Source organism: Petaurus breviceps, unplaced genomic scaffold, assembly GCF_028583685.1.
Source record: "Petaurus breviceps papuanus isolate PSGF00001 unplaced genomic scaffold, PetGlider_PUasm1.0 90977, whole genome shotgun sequence".
Lineage (NCBI taxonomy): Eukaryota > Metazoa > Chordata > Mammalia > Diprotodontia > Petauridae > Petaurus > Petaurus breviceps.
In genome coordinates, this window is record NW_027187391.1 from 6,850,467 (window position 1) to 6,873,037 (window position 22,571).

At 38.2% G+C, this 22,571-nt stretch overlaps 1 protein-coding gene across 1 annotated transcript in view; it reads right to left on the reverse strand.

Moving 5' to 3' along the window:
• ARFGEF3 (ARFGEF family member 3) overlaps positions 1–22,571 on the reverse strand; it is a 229,582-nt gene that overhangs the window by 131,112 nt on the left and 75,899 nt on the right. The window contains exon 5 of the mRNA XM_069077269.1: positions 7,231–7,299. Within this exon, the coding sequence (XP_068933370.1) occupies positions 7,231–7,299 (69 nt within the window). The remainder of the gene's footprint in view (positions 1–7,230; positions 7,300–22,571) is intronic.

Genomic DNA, 22,571 nt, shown 5'->3' on the forward strand with positions numbered 1-22,571 from the left:
GGGGTCACTAAAGCCAGTTAAAGATGGGTTGATGGCAAGTCAACAAATCAAGTACCTACTGTGTGCCAAATGCTGAGGTAGATAGGTAACTTAGTGAATGGAGTGAAGAACTTGAAGTCAGAAAGGCCTGAGTTTGAATCCAGCCTCAGACACTAGCTATGTAACCCTAAACAAGTTCACCAAACCTCTTTAAGCCTCTGTTTTTTCATCTGTTTAATGGGGTTAATAATAGTACCTACCTTAGGGGTTGTTGTGAAGATCAACTAATATAACATGTAAATTTCTTTGAAAAACCTAGTTACTACTAATACTACTACTTTTGCTTCACTGTGATCATTTCAGGCTTTATCAGTAAGGTGACAGGATAGGAAATCAACAACATGAAGCTAGTCTTGGAGTCAGGAGAAGACTAGCAATCAGGCCCTGGCTCTGACACTAGATGCTTCTGATATTAGGTGTGTGACTCTATGAAAGTAACTTAACCCTGCAACGTCTAAAGTAATTCACTAAGTTACAGAGGACTTGCCAACCTGCACTGATGAAGAGAGTTTCTATACCAGGGCCTTCCTACATTGAGGAAATCACAGGTCCAGAACTAAGCAATAAGTTGAAGAAAAACACCTAGGATTTCATAATTAAAGGGGTTAATAGTGGAAATGTAACAGTGGAAACACACTTTCCATTTCCTGATTAACTAGTTTCTGGGTATGTCCTGTTCTTGTATGACTATTTGGCAGAAAAAAAATGAGAGTCATATGATCCTCTTAGATAAATAATGATTGTAAAATGCCAGTTCCAGGGGAATTTAGAGTAGTTAAGTGGTTTAAAGAAAACCCTTGGTAGCCCCCTGGTAAGTTATAATGAAAAGAATTTGAGAATTTAATCAATGTAAGGGGTCTTCTACTTGAAACCCAAAGAAAGCTTCTAGAGGAGCATCGTGGAGATTCTTGTGGTTTTAAGGGGTACCATCAGATTGCAATATTTTGGCACTGACAGCAAAGGGACCTGTTTCCAAAGGTTCAATGAGTAGGAGATTTATTCAGGGATCCCAAAATCATGGTTTTAGGAACATCACTGGAATAGGATCACACTTTGCTCACAATGACCTCCTTTTTATTGAAATTTCTTGTTTGAAGAAAAATTCACATTTCTTAGAGAAATTAATGTATGTTGTGGTGGAAAGTGTGCTGAACTATAATCAATCAAGAGACCTAGTTTCTAGCCCCAGCTTTTCCAGAAACTAGCTATTTATTTGACTTTGGCTATGTTACTTGAGCTATATTTGACTCCCAACTTCAGTAGAAGGTTGGCTGGGAAGAGCAGGAAGATGACTCAAGTTGGAGGATGAAAAGAAGAAAAAGATAGAGGAGGAAAATAGAGAGGAGGAAGAGGAGGATTGGAAGAAATGAGGGAGAAGAAGAGGGGAAGAGGAAAAGGAGGAGAAAAGGAGAAAAAGAAGGAAAGGGAGTGGGAGGGGAGAAGGAAGAAAGGTAGAAAGAAAAAGGACAATGAGAAGAAGGGGAGGGAAATGGAAAGGGAGGGAAAAGGAGAAAGAAGGATGTGGGAAAGAGAGAAAGAAGAGTAGGAAAGGGAATGGAAAAAAGAGGAGAATGAGAAAAACAGATGATATAGAAAAAGGAAAAAGAAATAAGATTTGTACAGGAGACTTGAAGGATTTGGAAATTCAAGTAAGACCAGGAACTAAATTTAAGAAGGGGGAAATTGGGAGAAGTTGAGAAAAATAGGACCTGAGCTGTTGGCAAATTGGTCGTTTCATAGAGTAGAAAGAGCAGAAGGGCCTGGATTACTTTTGCAACCTGACCTCAGTTTTCTTATTTGTAAAAATTAGATATTTGAACTAGATGATTTCTAAGGAAACTTTGAACTCTAGAACCTAAGAGAACCTGAGAAGGAAGAGTAGGAATTAAGGAAAGGGTAGAGGAAGTTGCTAAGTAAAACAAGAGATCAGTTAGATCAGGGAAAGAAATTTGGGTGGGGTTTTAAAAGTGCCAATAATGTGAAAAGGGGTAAAGGAAGTGAAGAGAAATAACTGTAAATGAAGGCTCTCCAAGGTGCCCTCCAAGAAGTTTGAAAAAGTAATCCTTTCAGCAAGCTACTAGCAAGAATTACCAAAGGTAACACTGATACTTGGTTGGATAAGACCCATGACTGTAATATGGTTCTGGAAGGGGATAACTTATTCAAAAGGAACAGGTCAGGTAAAGGGGGGGGTCCGATTGGAGTAACATTGCATATTAAGAAAATAAAATTATATTAGGAAACTCAGGAAACAGATGTGGAAAGCATGGAAGAAGACATTTAGGCAGATATAAAAAGAGGCAGAAAAAGAAGCAATATTATCATCTGACTATACTAACAGACAAGCCAAACAGAAAGAATAAATAGATGTGGAGCTTGGGAAATAAATTATGCATCTGGCACAGAGGTAGGATTATACTAGTAATGGAGGGATTCAATTAACTGAACATCTGTTGGAACTTTACCTTTACTAGAAGCTGAGCTTGCCTTTAGGATTTATCTTTCAGAAGTTGGAGGAGGCAAAGATGTCAACTTCTATTCTAAACTTGATTTTCACTAACAACTAAGAAGTAGTTGCTAAAGTAGAAATGATGGTAGTCTGAAGGAAATCATCACTCCATCTTAGCATGTGTCATAGAAAAGGACAGAAAAACTGGGCAGCTTCAGCATGCACCCTAGATTTTGAAAAAGCAGATTTCAAAGAGTTGAGAGAAAGGAATAAACAGGATCCCTTTGACTAAAGTTCTTTATTGGGTCAGTCTAGGAGGAATGGAGCACTCTAGAAATATTAGAAAATCCATGATAAAGAATGCCACCCACCTGCTCACAGAGAAGTAATAGACTAATATGAAAATGAAAAGCACACTTTTTTGGACGTGGTCAATATGGGAATTTGCTTTGTTTGATTAAGCACATTTGGTATTTTTTGTTTTGTTTTGTTTTTGATCTAGCAGATATTACTACTGAGGTACTGTCAGTAATCTAAAACAACATAGAGAATGAGACAATAAAGTAGGACTGGAGAAGGGTAAACGTTCTGATTTTCCACAAACAAAGGGAAAGTCTTCAAATTAGAGACTATTGATCTTAACTTTGGATTCATGAAATATTGCCAAGCAATAAATTCTTAAATGGATGGATAAGGAATACCTAGGAAATGAAGTGATTTCAGAGAGTTGGCATTTTTTCATCAAGAACAGACCATGCCAGGCTATCCTTATTTCCTTTACTGACAGGTTATTAAATTAGCAGATGAGGGGAATACTGCATATAGAATTTAACCAGTATTTAACAATGTATTCGATAAATCTACCATGCTATTCTGATGGAAAAGATGGAAAATATGGACAAAAAAGATGCAAAAAATTTGCACGAGTAGTTAGGCTGATTTGGAACTGATTGGACTCATTTGGGTTTAATGTAAAGGTAGCATAAAAGCATTCCAGGTGCTTAGCCCTGTACTATTTATTAATCAATGACCAGGTTAAGGGCATAAATTATCAGTTTTGCTGGGAAATAAAACTAGGAGGGATTGTAATCCTTTGAATGACACAATCAAGATCCAAAAATTTTTTGCAAACTAGATCACTGTGTAGAGTGTTAAAAAATGAAATATAATCAGGATAAATGTAAAGTCTTATACTCAGGTTCAAAAAATTAACTTCACAAGCACAAGATGGAAAAGGTTGGGCTAGAGAGCAATTTATAAAAGACTTGGAAGTTTTGTGCACTGCAAAGTCAATATGAATAATCAATGAGATAACAACCAAATAGATTTTATTAAGACAGGAATAATGTCTAGAACTAAGATGTTGTTAATCTGGCTCTATTCTACTTAAATCAGACCACATCTGAAGGATGTATTAAGGATTACCCAAGGAAGTAATGGTTTCCCCCTCATTAGAGGTCTTTTGCAAAGGCTAGGAAACTACTTATAGAGAATGTTATAGAGGGCATTCTTGTTCAGGTACCTAGATGGTATTCAAGGTCCCTTTCAACTCTTACATTCTGGGATCTCTCTGAGCCTCAGTTTATCTGTAAAATGAGAGGATCAGACTAAATGATTTCTAATGTAGTCTCTCTCCCTAGCTCTAATATTCTCTGTAATCTATGTTACAAATTGATAAAGAATATAAGAAATGGTAGGTACTGAGATACCTTTTAAGGTTATATAAAAAACTTCACCGAAGACATTTTATGACCAAAAAACAAGTGGGTTGATAATGAAGAAATAGAGAGAAAGAGACAGTTGAGTGTTGGATTGAGTTGTTAAATGACTTAAGTCTTCAGCATGTTGGACAGATCCTCAAGGAGAGATGTATGAAAAAGTATGAACAAGAATCATACAGGGAGAGAAAGTGTGGATGGGTAGACATCTTCCTCTGCAGAGGGAGAACTCACACCAATGACATAACAGACAGAAGGGAGGTATTAATAGAAATGAGGAATTCTCAGAGAAATATGAATTCAACTACTGTTTATGATTATATCACACTCAGATTTTCTAACACTTTCTATGATCTTTCTTTCTTTTCCTTCCTTCCTTCCTTCCTTCCTTCCTTCCTTCCTTCCTTCCTTCCTTCCTTCCTTCCTTCCTTCCTTCCTTCCTTCCTTCCTTTCTTTCTTTCTCTTTCTTTCTTTCTTTCTTTCTTTCTTTCTTTCTTTCTTTCTTTCTTTCTTTCTTTCTTTCTTTCTTTCTTTCTTTCTTTCTTTCTTTCTTTCTTTCTTTCTTTCTTTCTTTCTTTCTTTCTTTCTTGTTTTTGCTTTTTGGATGGGGGAAGGCAGAGCAATTGGAGTTAATTGATTTGCCCAAGGTCACATGGCTAGTAAGTGTTAAGTGTCTGAGGCCGAATTTGAACTCAGGTCCTCCTGACTCCAGGGCTGGTGCTCTATTCACTGCGCCACCTAGCCACCCCTATGATTATTCTTTTTGACGGAATGTACACACTAAAGAGCAAGCTACTATTAATCTATATTGTCTTTCATAATTCCTGATACATATGCTCATGCTCATAATGTAAAAAAATTAATGTCATTTTCTATAAATGAATGTAGCCAGTTTATGGACTTATCTTAAAGCATCCAAAAGAAAGCATCTGACCACTTACAAGAATTTAATAGTGTTATTTAATGTGGGAAAATTTTAAAATGATCAAGTTAAAGAAATATGTTTTAATGGACATTAATCACTAATTTGCAGGGTGGAAGGGGAGAGTCAGAATTGAATGGTATGGAGGCAAGACTAGAAGGAGTTGCCAAAGAACTTTTTAAAAATCATTAGCAAAGGGGATGGGGAAAGGTGCTGAATCTATAATAGGACCTCATGTTTCTGTGGCTAGCTGTGGCAGAGAAGATACAAGGAATTGGAGAAGGAGGCTGGGTGTAAGCAAGCCATCAATTAATCAACAAGAATTTATTAACAGTTGACCATGTGCCTGAGACTGAGCCAGTTGCTAGGGATAGGGAGGAAAAAAAAACCAGATCCTTCCCTCAAGGAGTTTCCTGCTATCTCTTAGATTTTAAGTGCCAGAAATTACCAGAACATAATCAAGATCAGATTTACTAAGGTAATTGGAGTTCTGTTAATTGGCATTGGGGGAAAAGCATATTTTTAATAATCAAACTGGAAGCGAATTGTCTGGTGGCAACAGACAAGCATCTGGGCTACAGTAACTCCTGGAAATGCCAAAGTGAGATTAAGGTTGAAATTTCTTGAGAGTAGAAAACCAAGCCAAGATTTCATCAAGTAATGATTCATGAGCAAAGGTAAATCATACAAATGTGACAAATAGCAAAGCTAATTCTAGACTTTTAAACAGATAATATTCTCACTGTAACTATTTTCAAAGTGATAGGAACTCAAGATTCCCTAACTTAACTTGTTAGTTTCTCCACTTTAAAATTTTGACATCTTCTAAATTAGAATTAGAGCATTTTGGAGCTGAAAAAGACTTTAGGAACCTATTTTATACTCAAGGAAACTGAAAGCAGAATAGGTAAAAGGACCCATCCAAGACCACACAGTTAATGGCAGGGCCATCCCAAGAATTCAGGTCCCTTGATTCTAATACCAGTCCCTATTATACCAAACTGGTTTTTCTGGCTGTTCACTAGGGAATGAATGCTCTACAAGCCTAAACATCTCCACTAGTATGAGATCTGCACAGAACTGCTATTAGAGAGATCCTCTCTTTATCCTCCAACAGTGTTTTGTATTCTTTTTGGTGTGAAAGTATCCACTTGTCAGAACTTGCCAGTTCTTAGAAGCTGTATACTTTGTACAAAGTAGTGGTAAAAAAAAAAACCTCATTATAGCATAGTTTTTAAACCAAGATGCTGCCAAGTAGCAAGAGATGAATGTAATAAATCCAGAGAGTCAAATTTTCTGCCAGGACACTTCTCAGAAGTGCTCTGAAGCAGACATTAATATTCTGCTGTAATGGGCCTCAATAGGGGGATTTTATTGGTGTTGAGAAATACAGAGTTTGGGTTTTGTTGTTTGTTTGGCTTTTTTTTTTTGCAAATTGGGGAGGACCTTAAGTATGAACCTGTAATTCCATTGGTATGGAGACTCTCAGGATGGGAATGCCAAATAGCAACTTACCAGTAACTTATATACTTAAAAGAGTCACTTGGGATAATAGGAAATAAGTGATTTGTTTAAAGTGAAAACACTGTGTTTCTTGAACATACTTGAACAAGGCTGACTACCTAACCACTATGGAATCCTGCCTCTCATAATTTATTGTTTAGGTTTAAAACTAGGATTAGCATCTCAAGATCTCATGTCTTGTTCTTTAAAAAAAAATTTCTATGTTTAGCTTAGATGTGTTTTTAAATGATCAAAGGGAAAGGGGGTAAGATGGGTCTGAAGGGACCTAGTACTGTTATTATCATCATTAAAGCCCTGGGTTTAGCAAGCTGAAACATGCAAAGCTCTAAGACATACAGTATCATTAGAAGGATGGGGATCTACAGACAACATTTCTCAAAAAGGAAAATCAATTCCCATTAGTGGTAATTGCTAAAGGCAACAGTAATCAGAGGAAGCCTTGCTTTGCATCTAGGATTCCATTCCATACCAATCTGGCATGATGTTTTATTCCAGTTAGTGTTAAAGCAGCTCACAATGCTGGCAACATGGAGGCATGGAGCTTTTTGGGGGCACTGAGAAAGGGATGGGGCACTCACCTCTGCAATCTTCAGCACTGCACTTCCATTCATGTCAAAGGTGGATGAATAAGTTATGCAAAGTAAAACCTTGAACAGAAGAAGGGAAGAAATCACAAAACCATTATTTCACACACCAGTTTAAAGATTCCTTTCCGTAGCTCTTGGCTTTCTTTTGCAGATATGGTCCCTTCCTCTAGCCCCATCTACTCCTTCCTCATCAAAAGTCGAATTATTTCCCAATAGGACAGAGAATTCTTTTTTAAAGCTCAGGAACTACCTTTTGCCACATACTGGTGGGAGCAAATTACTTAACCTCAATCCCCCAAGCAAATCTCTAAGACAGAAGTTCTTAGTCTTTTGGGGACATCATGGACTCCTGTGGCAGTCTGATAAAACCTAGAACCCTTTCTCTGAATAATGTTTTTAAGTAAAGGAAGGAAATACTAAATTTTAGTTCAAAGACAGTGAAAATAATAATATAATTCATTTTCCCCATCCACATTCACAGATCCCCTCAAATCTAGGGGTCTGTGAACCCTAGGTTAAGAGCTCCTGGTGTAAGAATAGAAAAAGCAAACAAGATGCCAGCAGTAATTTATAAGGGAAATTCCTTACTAGGAATTCCCCAAACTAAGGAAATCACAGATCCAGGCAATGATGATGAGGATGATGGTGATAATTTTTAAGTGTCAGAAGGAAGCAACTGGGGCCATGACATTTCCAAACTCATTCTGAAGGAAGATATCAGAGCAATACTACACGAGAGAGACATCTATCTCCTTTCAATTCCCTTCAAAGATGTCCAATATTGACAAGGCTCAACCTTGGATCCTCTCACCTAAGTTCAAAGAATATTAGGGGCAAAAAGAGACTTTGGAGACCACTTAGCCCAATCTCCTAATTTTCCATTTACATTTGAAAGCCTCATCAGACCTGTTCCACTTCCTACTAACACCAATCCTCCAGGCAGAATTAAGGGTACTCTGGGTGGTAGTTGTAGAGACAGGTTTAGATTCAATGTAAGGAAACATTTTTTTTCCAATTAGAAATTCTTTCTAATCTTTAGAGCTATCCAAAAATAGAATAGGCCACCTCTCAATTCAATGATTTCCTCCTCTATATTCAGACAAAAACTGGAGGCCCATTTATTTGTCAGGGATAATCAATTAATGGTAAACTATGAAGACAGAAGACAGACTTTACTGGGAATCAGGAGACCAGTGTTCCACTCAGCTATATAGTCAAAGAACATTAAGCAAGTGACAAACTCAATGGGACTCAGTTTCTTTATTTGTAAAATGAGAGGGTTGGACTAGATGACTGCTGGAGCCTTTTCTAGCCCATATATATTAAGATTAATTTTAAAAATTGATTTAAAGAACACTAGAAACCTTTTAAGGCCATTAGAGACACTATTCACTACTAAACATCACGGAACAAATCAATATTGCCACTGACATTTTAGGAATGGACTCTAATTTAACAGACAACAGGCAGATCATCCCCTCCTTCCTCTCTCATGCTTCTGTTTCCTCCACAGCTCTTTAAGGGACAGCTTTAGCTATTCACTTCCAAATAGGCAAAGAACTAGGTGGGTGATTCAAGAGATGAGTTATTAAAATAGAACTTACGAACCTTGAATGCCTTTGTTTTCCAGATAGAGAATACCAAATATGACATTTGCTAGTCTCTCTCAGCCTACAAATATCCTTCTCAGACCTCATAGTACTTTATTTTGTAATTTTTTCATGCACTTAACATATAGTACTGTGTATTTCTGAAGCTAAGTGGCATACCATTTAGAGTCATATACTTGGAATTCTTCCAGTTGGGCTTAGTCATCCACTGGAATCAGAAAGACCTGAGTTCAAGTCCAGCTTCAGACACTTCCTAGCTATTTTATCCTGGGTAGTCACAACTTCTCTGTGCCTCTGTTTTTTTCAGCTGTAAAAATGGGGATATTAATAGTACCTATCTCGCAGCTTGAGAATTACATGAGATAATACATAAAGCACTTTGCAAACCTTAAAGTGCCATACAAATGCCAGCTATTATTGTGTTGTACTGGCTATCTGTGCTGGTGCCAGAAAAGGGGTGGACCAGTTGGACGGAGAGAGAGAGCAAGCAAGGGACAACAGACAGTTTTGGTGCTATACTAGGGCTAATGGGATGTTAAAAAAAAATTAGAGAAAGTCCTCTAATGGGTTCAGCTGATCACCTGTGGACAATTTGGGGGAGAATATGGACAAGAATTCCAAAAGATGAAACCTATGGATTATTTGTGCCCATACCCATGAAATCACAGTTACATATATAATACTGTGTTGATGTCTTTATTCCCCTACTGGATTGGAAGCTACTTGAATTAATTTCAATTCAATCTAATATTTAGTGAGTAACTTATTACTTTGTGTTAGGAAAAAAAGGTGTGGGGTGGCTAGGTGGCACAGTGAATAGGGCACTGGCCCTGGAATCAGGAGGACCTGAGTTCAAATCCAGCCTCAGACACTTGACACAATTACTAGCCATGTGACTTTGGGCAAGTCACTTAACCCCAATTGCCCTCCAAAAAGAAAAAAAAAGGGGGGGGAGGGACAGGGATAACTCCTGCCCTCAACTACCATTTTCCTAGACCAAGGGTCAAAGGCTAGAAACCCTTTATCTAAATTCTAGATCTCCAACTCACAGTGATTTGTATACAATAGGCACTTAAGAAATGCATATTTCATAGAATCACAGATTCATAGCTTGAGGCCATCTCTCATTTGATATATTAGGGAGCAGAGGCTCAGAGAGGTGATGACCAATTAGTACTCCAAATATCAGAGGCAGGAGGCTTGCTGTTATTGTTCTGATAGTTCCTCAAACTTGGTATTTTATCTTTTGGGAGCAATTTCAGTTTGATATTACTTTTAAAAAATGCTTTGATTTGGGTGTGAAGTACTTATACCCTAACCAACACTATAAGAACTAAATCACTATCAGATGGGAATAGTGAAATACTTTTCAGTTTCCTTCAGTTATCAAGTAGGGCAGTACAAGACATAGACATCCTTATCCTGGACAAGCAGATATGTCCAGAATTCAGGAAGAAAAGAAGGCAAAGCTGGACAATTTTATTAGAAAGCAATGCTAAGGGCAGCTAGGTGCGTGGCACAGTAAGTAAAGCGCCAGTCCCAGAGTCAGGAGGACCCAAGTTTGGTTCCAGCCTCAGACACTTAACACCCACACACACAAAAAAACCCCACTAGCCGTGAAATCTTGGGCAAGTTACTAAACCCCAATTGCCCTCCAAAAAAGCCAAAAAAGAAAAAAAAAGAAAGCAATGCTAATCACTAGGGGCATTTGCTTATATGTTACATCTCAAAGTACAAATAGAACTTAACATCTTTTGAAAAGTACCATAGTGTTTTGCCTTTCCTAACACTGATTTGTTATGTAGCATTGATTTTGAAAGAGGGATTCTGGGAGTTAATGCTTCTTGGGTGATGAAGTACAGTCTTCTACAACAGGGCTACCTGCAGCAAAGGTCTGATACATAGGTTTCAGCTGTTACCAATGTGGAAGATGGAGCCCAAGATAGTGAGAGAGCAGCTGTTCAAATAGGGCCTGGCCTCACAATGGCCCAAGAGGGAGACTGGGTTTTATAATGCTTCTTACCAGAAGGAACATTTCATCTCACCCTGGTTGGCCTTATAGATCTATTCTTCACTCCTTGCTCAAATTAGTTGTATGGTTATGTATGGTTTTTTTGGGGGGGGTTGTATGTGTATGTATATGTATATATGTGTGTGCATGTATATGTGTGTGGTTGTTTGGGGATGGAACGGTGGTCCTGGGGTCAGCTATTGTTAGTTATCCATTGTTTGTTATGACTCTCATTGCATCACAGAGTATTAGCCTTGGAAGTATACTAACAGAACATTTATTCTAATCCCCTCCTTTTACAGGTGAAGAAACTGAGGGGCCCATAGGAAGAAAATGATTTATTCAAAGTAGAGTAACTACATTTTAAATCAGTACAAACAAATGGCAATTATTTTGTGAGCCCCAAATTTCTCTTTCCATTTACAAGCCTAACTGGTCCCACTTAAAATAACATATATTTTATAATTTTAAAGCTTATGAAGTCCTTCCTTTATAACAAGCCTGGAAAATAGGGCAGAATGTGTTACAATAGAGATAAATATCTTAGGGAAGTCAGATCAATTGCACAAAGTGGAATGGCTAATAAGTTTTAAAGCCAGGGTTTCTGACTCCCAAGTCTAAAATTAATTTCATGATACCACATTTGTGGTCTTCTACTGATCCATCTGTTCTTTTATTTTTTTTTTATTTTTGTCTTTTTTTTTTGGAGGGGAATTGGGGTTAAGCAACTTGCCCAAGGTTACACAGCTACTTTTGTGTGTGTATGTGTTAAGTGTCTGAGGCCAGAACTGAACTTGGGTTCTCCTGACTCTGGGGCTGGCGCTTTACTCATTGTGACATCTACCCACTCTGATTCATCTGTTCTTAAAGAAGCCAAGCAATAACAGACCAGAAAGTTGTGAAGATTCCAAATGTGAATTCCCAACTCTTTTGTGAGGAGTCATAACAGGAAGAATCAAGGTCAATGGGATTAGGAGAAAGCTGTCAAAGCTTTCAGTAAAGACTTTGAGAAGAAGGGTAAGGAAGAAGAGCTGACTGCCAAGATCCTGAAAAGGTTTGATACAGAAGGAAGAGTGCTGTGTTTGGAGTCAGGGGATCGACTTTCCTACTTACCCCTGGTGTAACCTTGGGTAAATCCCTCATTTCCCTAGGCCTAAGTTATTTTTTAGTCATTTAGTGATGTATTGACTCTTTGGGACCCTCATAGACCATAGCACACCAATATTGTCCATAGGGTTTTCTTGGCAAAGACACTGGAGTGATTTGCCATTTCCTTCTCCAGTGGAAACTGACCCAAGATTATTTACCTATAAAATCAAGGTTTTAGAGGAGATCACCTCTAAAGTCCTTTATAGTTCTAAATCTATGATTTTATAATCTCAGAGGTCCCTTCAAGCTCTAAATCCCTCAGGAGAATGGGGAAAGGAGGGGTGGCCAGGTGGCTCAGCAAGTAAGAGCACTGGCTCCAGTGTTGGGATGACCTGGAGATCGAATCCTGGGCTTAGACACTCAGCACCACACCCAGAAATAACTGGCTGTGTAACCTTGAGCAAGTTACTTAACCCCAATTGCTTTAAAAAAAAAAAAAGAATGGGGAAAGGAACACTATTGATAGCTCTATTCCACTGGAAATCTTACCAAATGTTGGGAAGAGGTTACAATATCCCATAGAGGTGAGCACAATCATACAGTGTAGATAATCAACAATCAATCAATCCATCAACAAGCATAATAAGCACATGTGGTTGTTGTTTAGTTATTTCACTCATGTATGACTCTTTGTAACTCCATTTGGGGTTTTCTTGGCAAAAACACTGGAGTGGTTTGCCATTTCCTTCTCTGGCTCATTTGAAAGATAAGAAAACTGAGGCAAATAGGGTTAAGTAAATTGCTCAGGGTCACATAGTTAATAAATGTCTGAAGCCAGATTCGAATTTGTGAAGATAAGTCTTCCTGATTCCTGAATTTTCCCGATTCCTGATTTCTGAATTTTTCTGATTCCAAACAGTTATCTATCCACAGTACCATCCAGCTACCCACATACTAGGTGCCAGACACTAGAGAAATACAAAGGTGGCAAAATTCCCTTCCTTCAAGGAACTTCTAGTGGAACAATTCAACATATTCCCATACAAGTAAATGCAAGATACATACATACACATGGACATTTATATGTAGAATAGATAACACATGGAGAATATATACATAGAGAATTCACATTATAGCAATACTCATATGAAAAATTACAGTGATTTGGGAGCACTAAAAATTGGGGGAATTAGTAGGAAAGGTCTTTGGGTCACAGGAGTTTGGTAAAGGAGAAAGAGTGCTTGATTTGGAGTCTGAGGATCTGCTTCTGACCATTACTACTTATTCTGTTTCTCCCACTTTTTATCTGTGTGATGACAGGTGTTCATATCATTTCCCTGGGTCTCAGTTTCTTTATAAAATGAGAGGGTTGGGCAAGGTATCCTCTGAGGTCTTTTCCCAAGGTCTAGATCTGTGATCTTATGGTTGAAACAAACCAGATAAGCTGGCTCCCAATTTGACAAGGTCTTCTCTGGCCACAAGGATGCCTCATCTTTATGAGAAAAACCATGCAAAAATAATGGTAAAATAATCACTAGTTCACCCAGGGCTTGTGGTGTAAAAAGCATGGCAGCATTTAATAAAGAGGGCTGACAGGGCCTACAACCTCCTGTGAATCAGAAGAGCTATAAAAGGCCCAGAATCAGCACCAAGCAAAGCATCAGGTAGAAATGACTCATACCAAAGATGAGTGGCAAAATAAATATTCAGTGTTTCTAATGCCTGGGAAGCATTAAATCAGAGAGATAAAGTCAAAGTGCTGCTGAAAACAGCATCATCAATCAAAATAAGATTATTTTAATTTTTTGGACTTCTTCTGGTACTATATAGGGCAGAAAGTCTGGACTGAAAAACCAAGCATATGTGCCTGATGGAAAATAAAAATAAGCACTTTAAATTTTAAGAATAATTCCTAAAATAAATTCATCACACAAACACTAACTCAATTAATATTGAATAGAAGGATACACAAGAAATAGTTCTTTCTTACCAATCTCCTTCTTGGACTCTCTCTAAATTAAAATAAAAAGTTAAAGAGAAGCAGGGAGTGGGGGAAAATGAGTAAAAAGTAGGGAAGTTATGAAAGTATGACTTACAAGAATTCAAAAATCAAATACTTATTGAGGAATGCCTTAACTGGAATTATTTCAAGAAAACAAGTCAACATGATAAATTTAATCCCAAAATAGGAAGAATAACAAAGAACAAAATTAAAAAGAATCTTAGTCTTTTTTTAAAAAAAAAGGTAAAATCAGGAAAACTGCAGAAGTTAAATTAGAGCTAAAGATGGCAGCCTATTCACACCTTATTATGCTATATGATTTTTAACAAGTCTTTCACTCTATCTACCCAACATGACAGAGGCTTTCCTCTTGATCTTTTAATATTCTCTTGGTAGAAGTGCAGCACTTCAATGTTCCTCTGTTATGTTTACTCTTGCTCTATGATCTACTAATCTTTTCTGATCATGTGTTCTTCTACATGTTTCTCTTGGTAGAAGACATTGTGCTAATTGGATCATGTCCTATAACAGTACATAGTTTCCTCTATGAGATTTATGACTATTCAAAAGATTGGCCTAACTATTCACATGAGAAAAACAAAATGGATGAAGAATGGCTATTCTGTATAGCAGCAGTTTTCAACATGTTGTCCAGCTCTCTGAGACCCTTTCAGAAGGTCTACAAGATCAAAAAAATTTTCAGAATAATACTAATTTTTAAAATTCAAAAATGGCAAATATTGATAGATATAACCTACATAAACAAAAGCTCTTGGGAGTAGGGGAGTGGAGAGGCCCTCCATAATTTTTAAGTGTGTAAAGGGGTCCAAAGACAAGAAACTTTGAGAATTATTGTTAAATATGATTACATTCAGTTAGATGGAAGGCCCATTGTGTGTAATGAAAAGCTTTGTATATCTGTTCAGTGCTCGCTTTTGTTTATATTACTATTGTACCTTATAAAGAAAAAGAAACTGTGGCTCACTATATGTCACCTAGAAGGATATTATATTAAAAAGTTGCGTAATAAATGTTTTTGTTAACAATAAAATCAACTAAGGTTCCAACAAAATTTTAAAGGGTCTTGACAGTGAGGGAGCTTTGTAGACTACTGAAATATATGAGATCACTTGGAGAGAGGATCATTATCCTCGCACTAATAAACATTTGCTATGGAGAATGCTTACATGTGCATTTTCCAGGTTTGTTTGCAATGACTGAAGATAAAGTACATGGAATGAGGCCAAAAGGGATTTAAATATTCCTGGTGCTTTTATGCCAGAGAGAAAAATACCCAGTAACTAAAAACCTTGGGTATACAATTCTATTATGTACTATACTTATATTTAAATGTATTCTATGACAAATTTAACTGTATGACAAATTAATAGATAAAATCAGGGGAATCATATATAAGTATTTGGGGATTGAAGAATCTTCTGGTTCAAAATGAGTGATAAATGCTAAATAACATTGATGCCAGGCTGTAGTTGAGGCTTAAGCCATACAGAGGCCAGAAAATCCACAATTGAGTTCCCATAGCAACTGCAAGGCTGTCTCTATCTATGATTTACTTTAACGGATATTGGCTCAACTTTAACATCTTATTAAATAGATAGGAGGAATTCAATTTATACTTGCTGAGGGAATCATAATCTGACCATGAGGAGGTGAGAATATAGAATAACAATTCTAATCATGTGTGGGGCAAGGGGCCTATTTTTCATATTTTTTTTAAAAGAAGGATATAGGAGAAAGGAAACAGTAAAATTAAAAAAAAAAGATAGAGACAAGCCAACATAAATCAGTTGCCTGCTCTTTGGATGCCACCTATCTCTGTGATATATCCAAGAAATAGACACACATAATATAAGAGCTGAAAGCTCTCTCCTCCTATAACTTAGTAAGAAGCACTGTTTAAGTCTGAACACTCTAGAGTGCTTGTGGGATTGACCATTTTATTCCCTGCCCCCCCCCACCATACATCATTTGAAAATTCCAGGGATCAAGGAAGTGACAGCAAAAGACAGTGTAGCAGATCAAGGGAAGCAGAATTTACTTCCTTCTTTCACAGCTCCAAATTTCCTTCTGTAAACACTGAATACACAACACAATTTTAATCTCAGTTCCAGTTATTAATTCTACTTCAACACCTCACATGATACACATTTATTTTTGCTTGTAGTCTGTCACTTACATACATAGGTCCAATATGTGAATTCAATTTAAAATTGAAGCTAAATGCCTTTTCTAAAACACATTGCTTTGGTTACTAGTGAGTTAGAAATTTCTGATCATTTTCTATTTATTTACTCCCTGTCAAGCTCTGGAAGCATTAGAAAAAGCAGCTTCAATTAAGGATTGAGGAAATAATAAATGCTAATAAATTCCTTTCCTTAAGTGACTTATGAACATACAATCTATACAGCTATGAATTAACTTAAAAGCATCCCTCCATCGTGTTGCATAAATCAAGGGGAATTGCTTTTTTTCTCCAAGGTTTGCCTAAAAGTAAAAAGCAGTATCAGTCCTCTGAAAAGAGAGGAGTGTTGCTGTTTGAGGTTGAAGGGGTAAGATGCTGAAAGCCATGGAGAGTATTAGATGTACGCAATTCTGTAGGAGAGCACTTGCTCATCCTTTTCTTTGAAAAACATTGATGCCCAAAATAGATGTTTTTGTCCCCTTTCGGCTCTTTTGTGGCTGGTGTGCACAATTAATACGTCTGTGATCCTCTGCATCATGAATCTGCTCAGGAAATATGTGGAGTTGGAAGTGAGTCCTTCAAAGGGGAAACCAAGATTTGTTATCCAATGGCATGATTCCATTTAGCCAGAGCTATGTCTCCATCTTCATAATGGCAGGATGCTCATGATGAGCTAATTAAATGAAAAGACTTTCTACTGCCTTTTACATAAACTGACTTACCTAAACAGAAGTACTTGTCAAAAGAAAATAGAAAGGGAGTCTTTCTGTCTCAGTTTTGGAAAATAATTATTTCTGGATATTTGTTGGGGGCGCTGATTGTCATTAGATTTATGCTTACAGTTTGAAAAACATTCCAAATTGAGCTAGTTTTTAATTGTTAATTCCTATCAAGTTGTTTGTTGTCCACATCAGTGGGGGAGAAGGGGGACACATTAATATAGATTGTTTTATTTCTAACATTCTTTATGGACTGGGAAGAAGTAGAACTCTTTTCAACCTGTGCCTTTTCCCTTGCTCATTGTCTTCCCTTATTCACTGCCATTCTTCTTATAAAACTATAGGCTTGGAACTTGTGACTGAATACTGGAAAACCCCAGAGAAGTAGCAGATAATTATTATTGTGTAAAAGGTGGAAAGAGATAGGAATAGACATAGGACCTGAGACTTTATTTGGTATGTTGTTCAGTTATGTCCAATTCTTCATAACCCCGTGGACCATAGCATGCCAATATTATCCATGGGGTTTTCTTGGCAAAGATACTGGAGTGGTTTGCCATTTCATTCTCCAAGGGATTAAGGCAAACAGAGATTAAGTGACTTGCTCAGAGTCACACAGTAAAAGTCTGAGGCTGGATTTGAACTGTGGTCTTTCTCATTCTAGGCCCTGTGCTCCATTCACTAAGCCACCTAGTTACCACTCATTTGTTATAGGGAATGGCAACTTAAGGCCTTAGAGAGTTGCCCAGAATGCTAGAAATTAAATTAGCTACCAGGGTCACATAACCAGTACATGTTAGATGGGCAACTTGAACACAGATCTTCTTGTCCTATAGTCCAGCTCTATATCCAATATATCATAGCAACCTTAAAAAAAAGTAAACTACTTACAATAAGAAAACTTAGAGTCATGTGCTTTAATAACAAGTCTTCTAATACTGAAACAAAAACAAATCCCCCAAAAAACTCTTCCTTGGGGGCAGAGTCAAGATGGTGGAGTAGAAGCAGGACCTCCCCACTGCTCTGGCTTCCACCTTCCCTAATCCATGTGAAAAGGGGACTCTGAACAAATTTTGGAGTTACAGAACCCACAAATGACACAGAGAAACTAATCTCCCTCTGAGGACAGCCCGGCAGGCTGGCAGGAATCAGCCAGCCCAGTGCTCTGGGAGCCGAGCCCAGCCTCACACCGAGGCTTTAGCCCCAGGGAGGGCCTGACCAGCCACCGGCAGAAGGGACTCCAGATCAGCAGCAGCTGTGGCTGTTTCCAGAATTATCAACACATAGATGTGAAGGACAAAGTGAGAGGTCAGTGCAGTCTGGACTTTTGGACCCAGTAAGTGGAAGTGCATTGGCTTTTGCCCCTGGAGCGAGAAGCCACTGAGACACCACTGAGACGCCTGGCACAGCCAGCCAGCGCCATGGCAGCTTCAGCTCCTGGCCTGCACAGTGTAGGGGGACCAAGCACCAGTATGAGGGGTAATCGCTCTTGCTTTAACCTTCTTGGATCTGGATTGCAGTCTAGGGTGGAGGTCCTAGGGTCAGAGAGGGCACCCATCTAATACCTCCAGCTGAGAATACGTCAGCATTTGGGATGAAAGCTCCCCTGTCTGGTGGCAGAGTCCTACTGTGGCAAAAAGCCCAGGGGTCAAGTGACTGAGGGGCGACATGACCAGGCAAAGTAAACAAAGCAGACAGAAGATTCCAACATTAGACTCCTATTTTGGGGACAAAACGGAGCAAGGCATGGAACAGAAGGAAGACAATGAAGTCAGAACTCCTGCATCAAAAGCTTCAAAGGAAAATACGAGCTGGTTACAGGCCACAGAGGACATTAAGAAGCAGATAAGAGAAGTGGAGGAAAAATTGGGAAGAGAAATGAGAACAATGCAAGAAAATTACAAAATGAGAGTCAACAGCCTGACTGAGGAAAATCACAGCTTAAAAAATAGACTAACTCAAATGGTAAAAGAGGCTCAAAAAGGCAATGAGGAGAAGAATGCCTTAAAAAGCCAAATTTGCCATATGGAAAAAGAATCTCAAAAGCTCAATGAGGTGAATCATTGCTTCAGAATTAGATTGGAGCAAATAGAAGCTAATGACTTTATGAGAAATCAAGATGCTGTTAAACAGATCCAAACAAATGAAAGAATAGAAGGCAATGTGAAATATCTCATGGGAAAAACCACTGACCTGGAAAATAGATCCAGGAGAGATAATTTTAAAATTATTGGACTACCTGAAAGCCATGGTCAAAGTAAGAACCTAGAAATCATTAGAACCAGAGGGCAAAATAGAGGTTGAAAGAATCCACCTCTTGTAAAAGATCGCAAAAAGAAAACTCCTAGGAATATTATAGCCAGGTTCCAGAATTCCCAGATTAAGGAGAGAATATTACAAGCAGCCAGGAAGAAACAATTTGAATATTGTAGAAACACAATTAGGATAACCCAGGATCTGGCAGCTTCTACACTGAGGGATCGAAGGGCTTGGAATATGATATTCCAGAGGTCAAAGGAGCTGGGATTATAACCAAGAGTCACCTATCCAGCAAAACTGAGTATGATGTTTCAGGGGAAGATATGGTCATTCAGTGGAATAGAGGACTTTCAAGAATTCTTGTTGAAAAAACCAGAGTTGAATAGAAAATTTGACATTCAGATACAAGAAGCAAGAGAAGCATGAGAAGGTAAACAGGGAAAAGAAATCATAAGGAACTTATCAAAGTTGAAATATTAAGCTTCCTACATGGAAAAACAATAATTGTAACTTATGAAACTTTTCTCAGTAGTTGAAGGGAATAGAAATATATATATATATATATATATATGAGGGTATATGGGCATATGAATACATATGTGAATGTGTATATTTGTTTATAGGTATACATAGAGGGCAAAGGACCAATTTAACAGGAAGCGATGATACTTAAAAGGTGAGATTAAGAGGTGAGAGAGGAATATAATGAGAGGAGATGGGGAGAGACAGAATGGGGTAAACTATCTCATATAGAAGAGGCAAGGGAAAATGATTACAATGGAGGGGAAGAATAGGAAGGCAAAAGGGAATGGGTCAACCTTATTCCCATTGAATTTGGCTTGAGGAGGGAATGAAATACATACTAAATAGGGTATCTCACCTTCCAGGAGAGTAGGGGGAAAGGGGATGAGAGGGGGGATGATGGAAGGGAGGGCAGGCCGGGGGGGGGTGGGTAGTTGGAAGCACCCACTTTTGAAAAGGGACGGGATCAAAGTAGAGAATAGAACAAGTGGGAGGTGGGATAGGAGGGAGGGAAATATAGTGAGTCTTTTACAATATATCTATTATGTTATTGTTTTGCATTAGCCATACATGTGCAACCTATACTGAACTGCTCATCTTCCCAGTAAGGGTGGGTGACAAGGGAGGAAGGGAATGAGTCTGAAATTCACAGTTTTAAAATCAAATATTCAAATATACATATACAAAAAAGTAAAATTAAAAAAAAAAACTCTTCCTTGGCAATATCAGTGAATTACATAGATAGATGAATCCTAAATCCATATACTCAGCCTATATGGACTCATATGGATTCATTTGAGCCATATGGACTCCCTTGCATAAGTCAATGATGAGTTCATTGGCAAACTTAATGACCTTTTCTCAATCTTTGTTCTGTAAGACTTTTGCATTGGTCTACTTGCCGCTCCTTATACATGACATTCCATCTCTCTCCTCTCTGTTCCTTGGCACTGGCTGTCTTCCATTCTTAGAATGCTCTCCATTCTTTCTACCTCTAAGAATCCTTGGCTTCCTTTAAGACTCAGCTCAAGCAGAGACCTTTCCTAGTAAATCACTTTGTAAACCTTAAACTACTTGCTACCGTCACCATCATTAATAGTAATAATAGCTAATACTTTAAGATACTTTAGTGCTTATAACTAGAATAGCAATAGGCACTTTATCTACTATATCAGCCAGCTACCTTAATTTATTTTAACTTAATTTTTTTTAAGCCATTGGGGTTAAGTAACTTGCTCAAGGTTACCCGGTCAGTTATTTCTGGGTGTGGTGCTGAGTGTCTGAGCCTGGGATTCGATCTCCAGGTCGTCCCAACACTGGAACCGGTGATCTTACTCGCTGAGCCACCTGGCCGCCCCTTTAATTTAATTTCTGAATTAAGTTAAAAAGCCAGACTTTACCTTTACCTAGGGTTACATGGCCTGGCATTTAACCCTAAGCTGGCTATGGTGGCCCACAGTTAAAGTGGCACTGAGCCTGGCTCTGGCTCAGGAGCTGTAAGACAGCTTACAATTTAAAATTAAAGCCAAATACCTTTCTAAACCACACTGCTTTAGCTACTAGTGAGCTAGAAATTTCTGATCATTTTATATTTATTTACTCCCTGTTGAACTCAGGGAAATTTTTGGTATACTCAAGAAGACAGGAAAGAAGCTTTTTTACCACAAAACTCACAAAACAGCATGCAGCAGCAGCTATGAGATCAGAAGAGGACTGCCCAGCAGTGACTGTGAAACTATTAAATCATTACCAAAGAATATGTCATGTGATCCTGGCAGAAGGCAAACCGAGATGGAGCAACCCAGTGACCTCATCAGCTGACAGCAGCAGACCAAGAGCATGAAGAGGTGACCTGCAATGTATGTTCTCAATATGTCTGCTCCTCCACACCTGTTCATTAGGCACGTCAAATCTTTCCCCTGAGAATGGGTATATTTGTTAGAGGTTATACCTTGGATTATAGGGAAAACTACTCCAACTTTTCTTACTATGATATTTCACTAAATATCTTTTCTTTGAATTCAATGTGTCTTCTGGCTGACTAGTAAAAGTAAATGTATTGATAGGAACTTGTGAGCTATGGTTGTGAGCAAATGCAAATCTGTCCAGGGTGCCTGCAACTTAGTCTAGTTTTGGAGAGAGGAGTTTAGGGGAAAGAGGCTACCCTAGGATTACAGACAGAACATCGTTTTCTGTAGGCAACTAAGAACCACTAAACTCAACCAAATATTTATCAAATACCTACTACATCATGAGGTAACTAGGTAGCTCAGTAGATAGAGTGCTGGGCCTGGACTCAGGAAAACCTGAGTTCAAATATGGCCTCAGATACTCACTAGGTCTGAAACCGTCCTCTATTTGTCTTAATAAACTAGAGAAGGAAATGGCAAACTACTCCAGTATCTTTGCTAAGAAAACCCTATAGGGGATTATGAAGAGTCAGGCATGACTGAAGAACCAAACATATACACTGGTTTATGTATATATAATAGGCACTGGTCTAAGCAATGGAGATACAAAGAAAGGCGCATGATGCTTCCTGCTCTCAAGGAGCTCACCGTCTAATGGAGAGGACAGCATGCAAACAACTATAAACAAGCAGGCTATATAGAAGGTAAACTATAGGTGACAGTGAAAAGTCAGTAACATTAAGAAGGGTTAGGAAAGGATACTTGGAGAAGATAGGATTTTAGCTGAGACTTGAAAGAAGCCAGGGGAACCAGAGGGTGGAGATGAGGAAAAAGAGAATTCTATGTAAGGGGGACAGCCCGTGAAAATGAATGGAGTCTGGAGATGAATTAATTGTCTCGTGTTAGGAACAACAAGGAAGCTGTATAGAGTAGAGTACATGAGGGTGAGTAGGATATAAGAAGACCAAAAAGGTAGGAGGGAACCAAGTTATAAAGGACTTTGAATG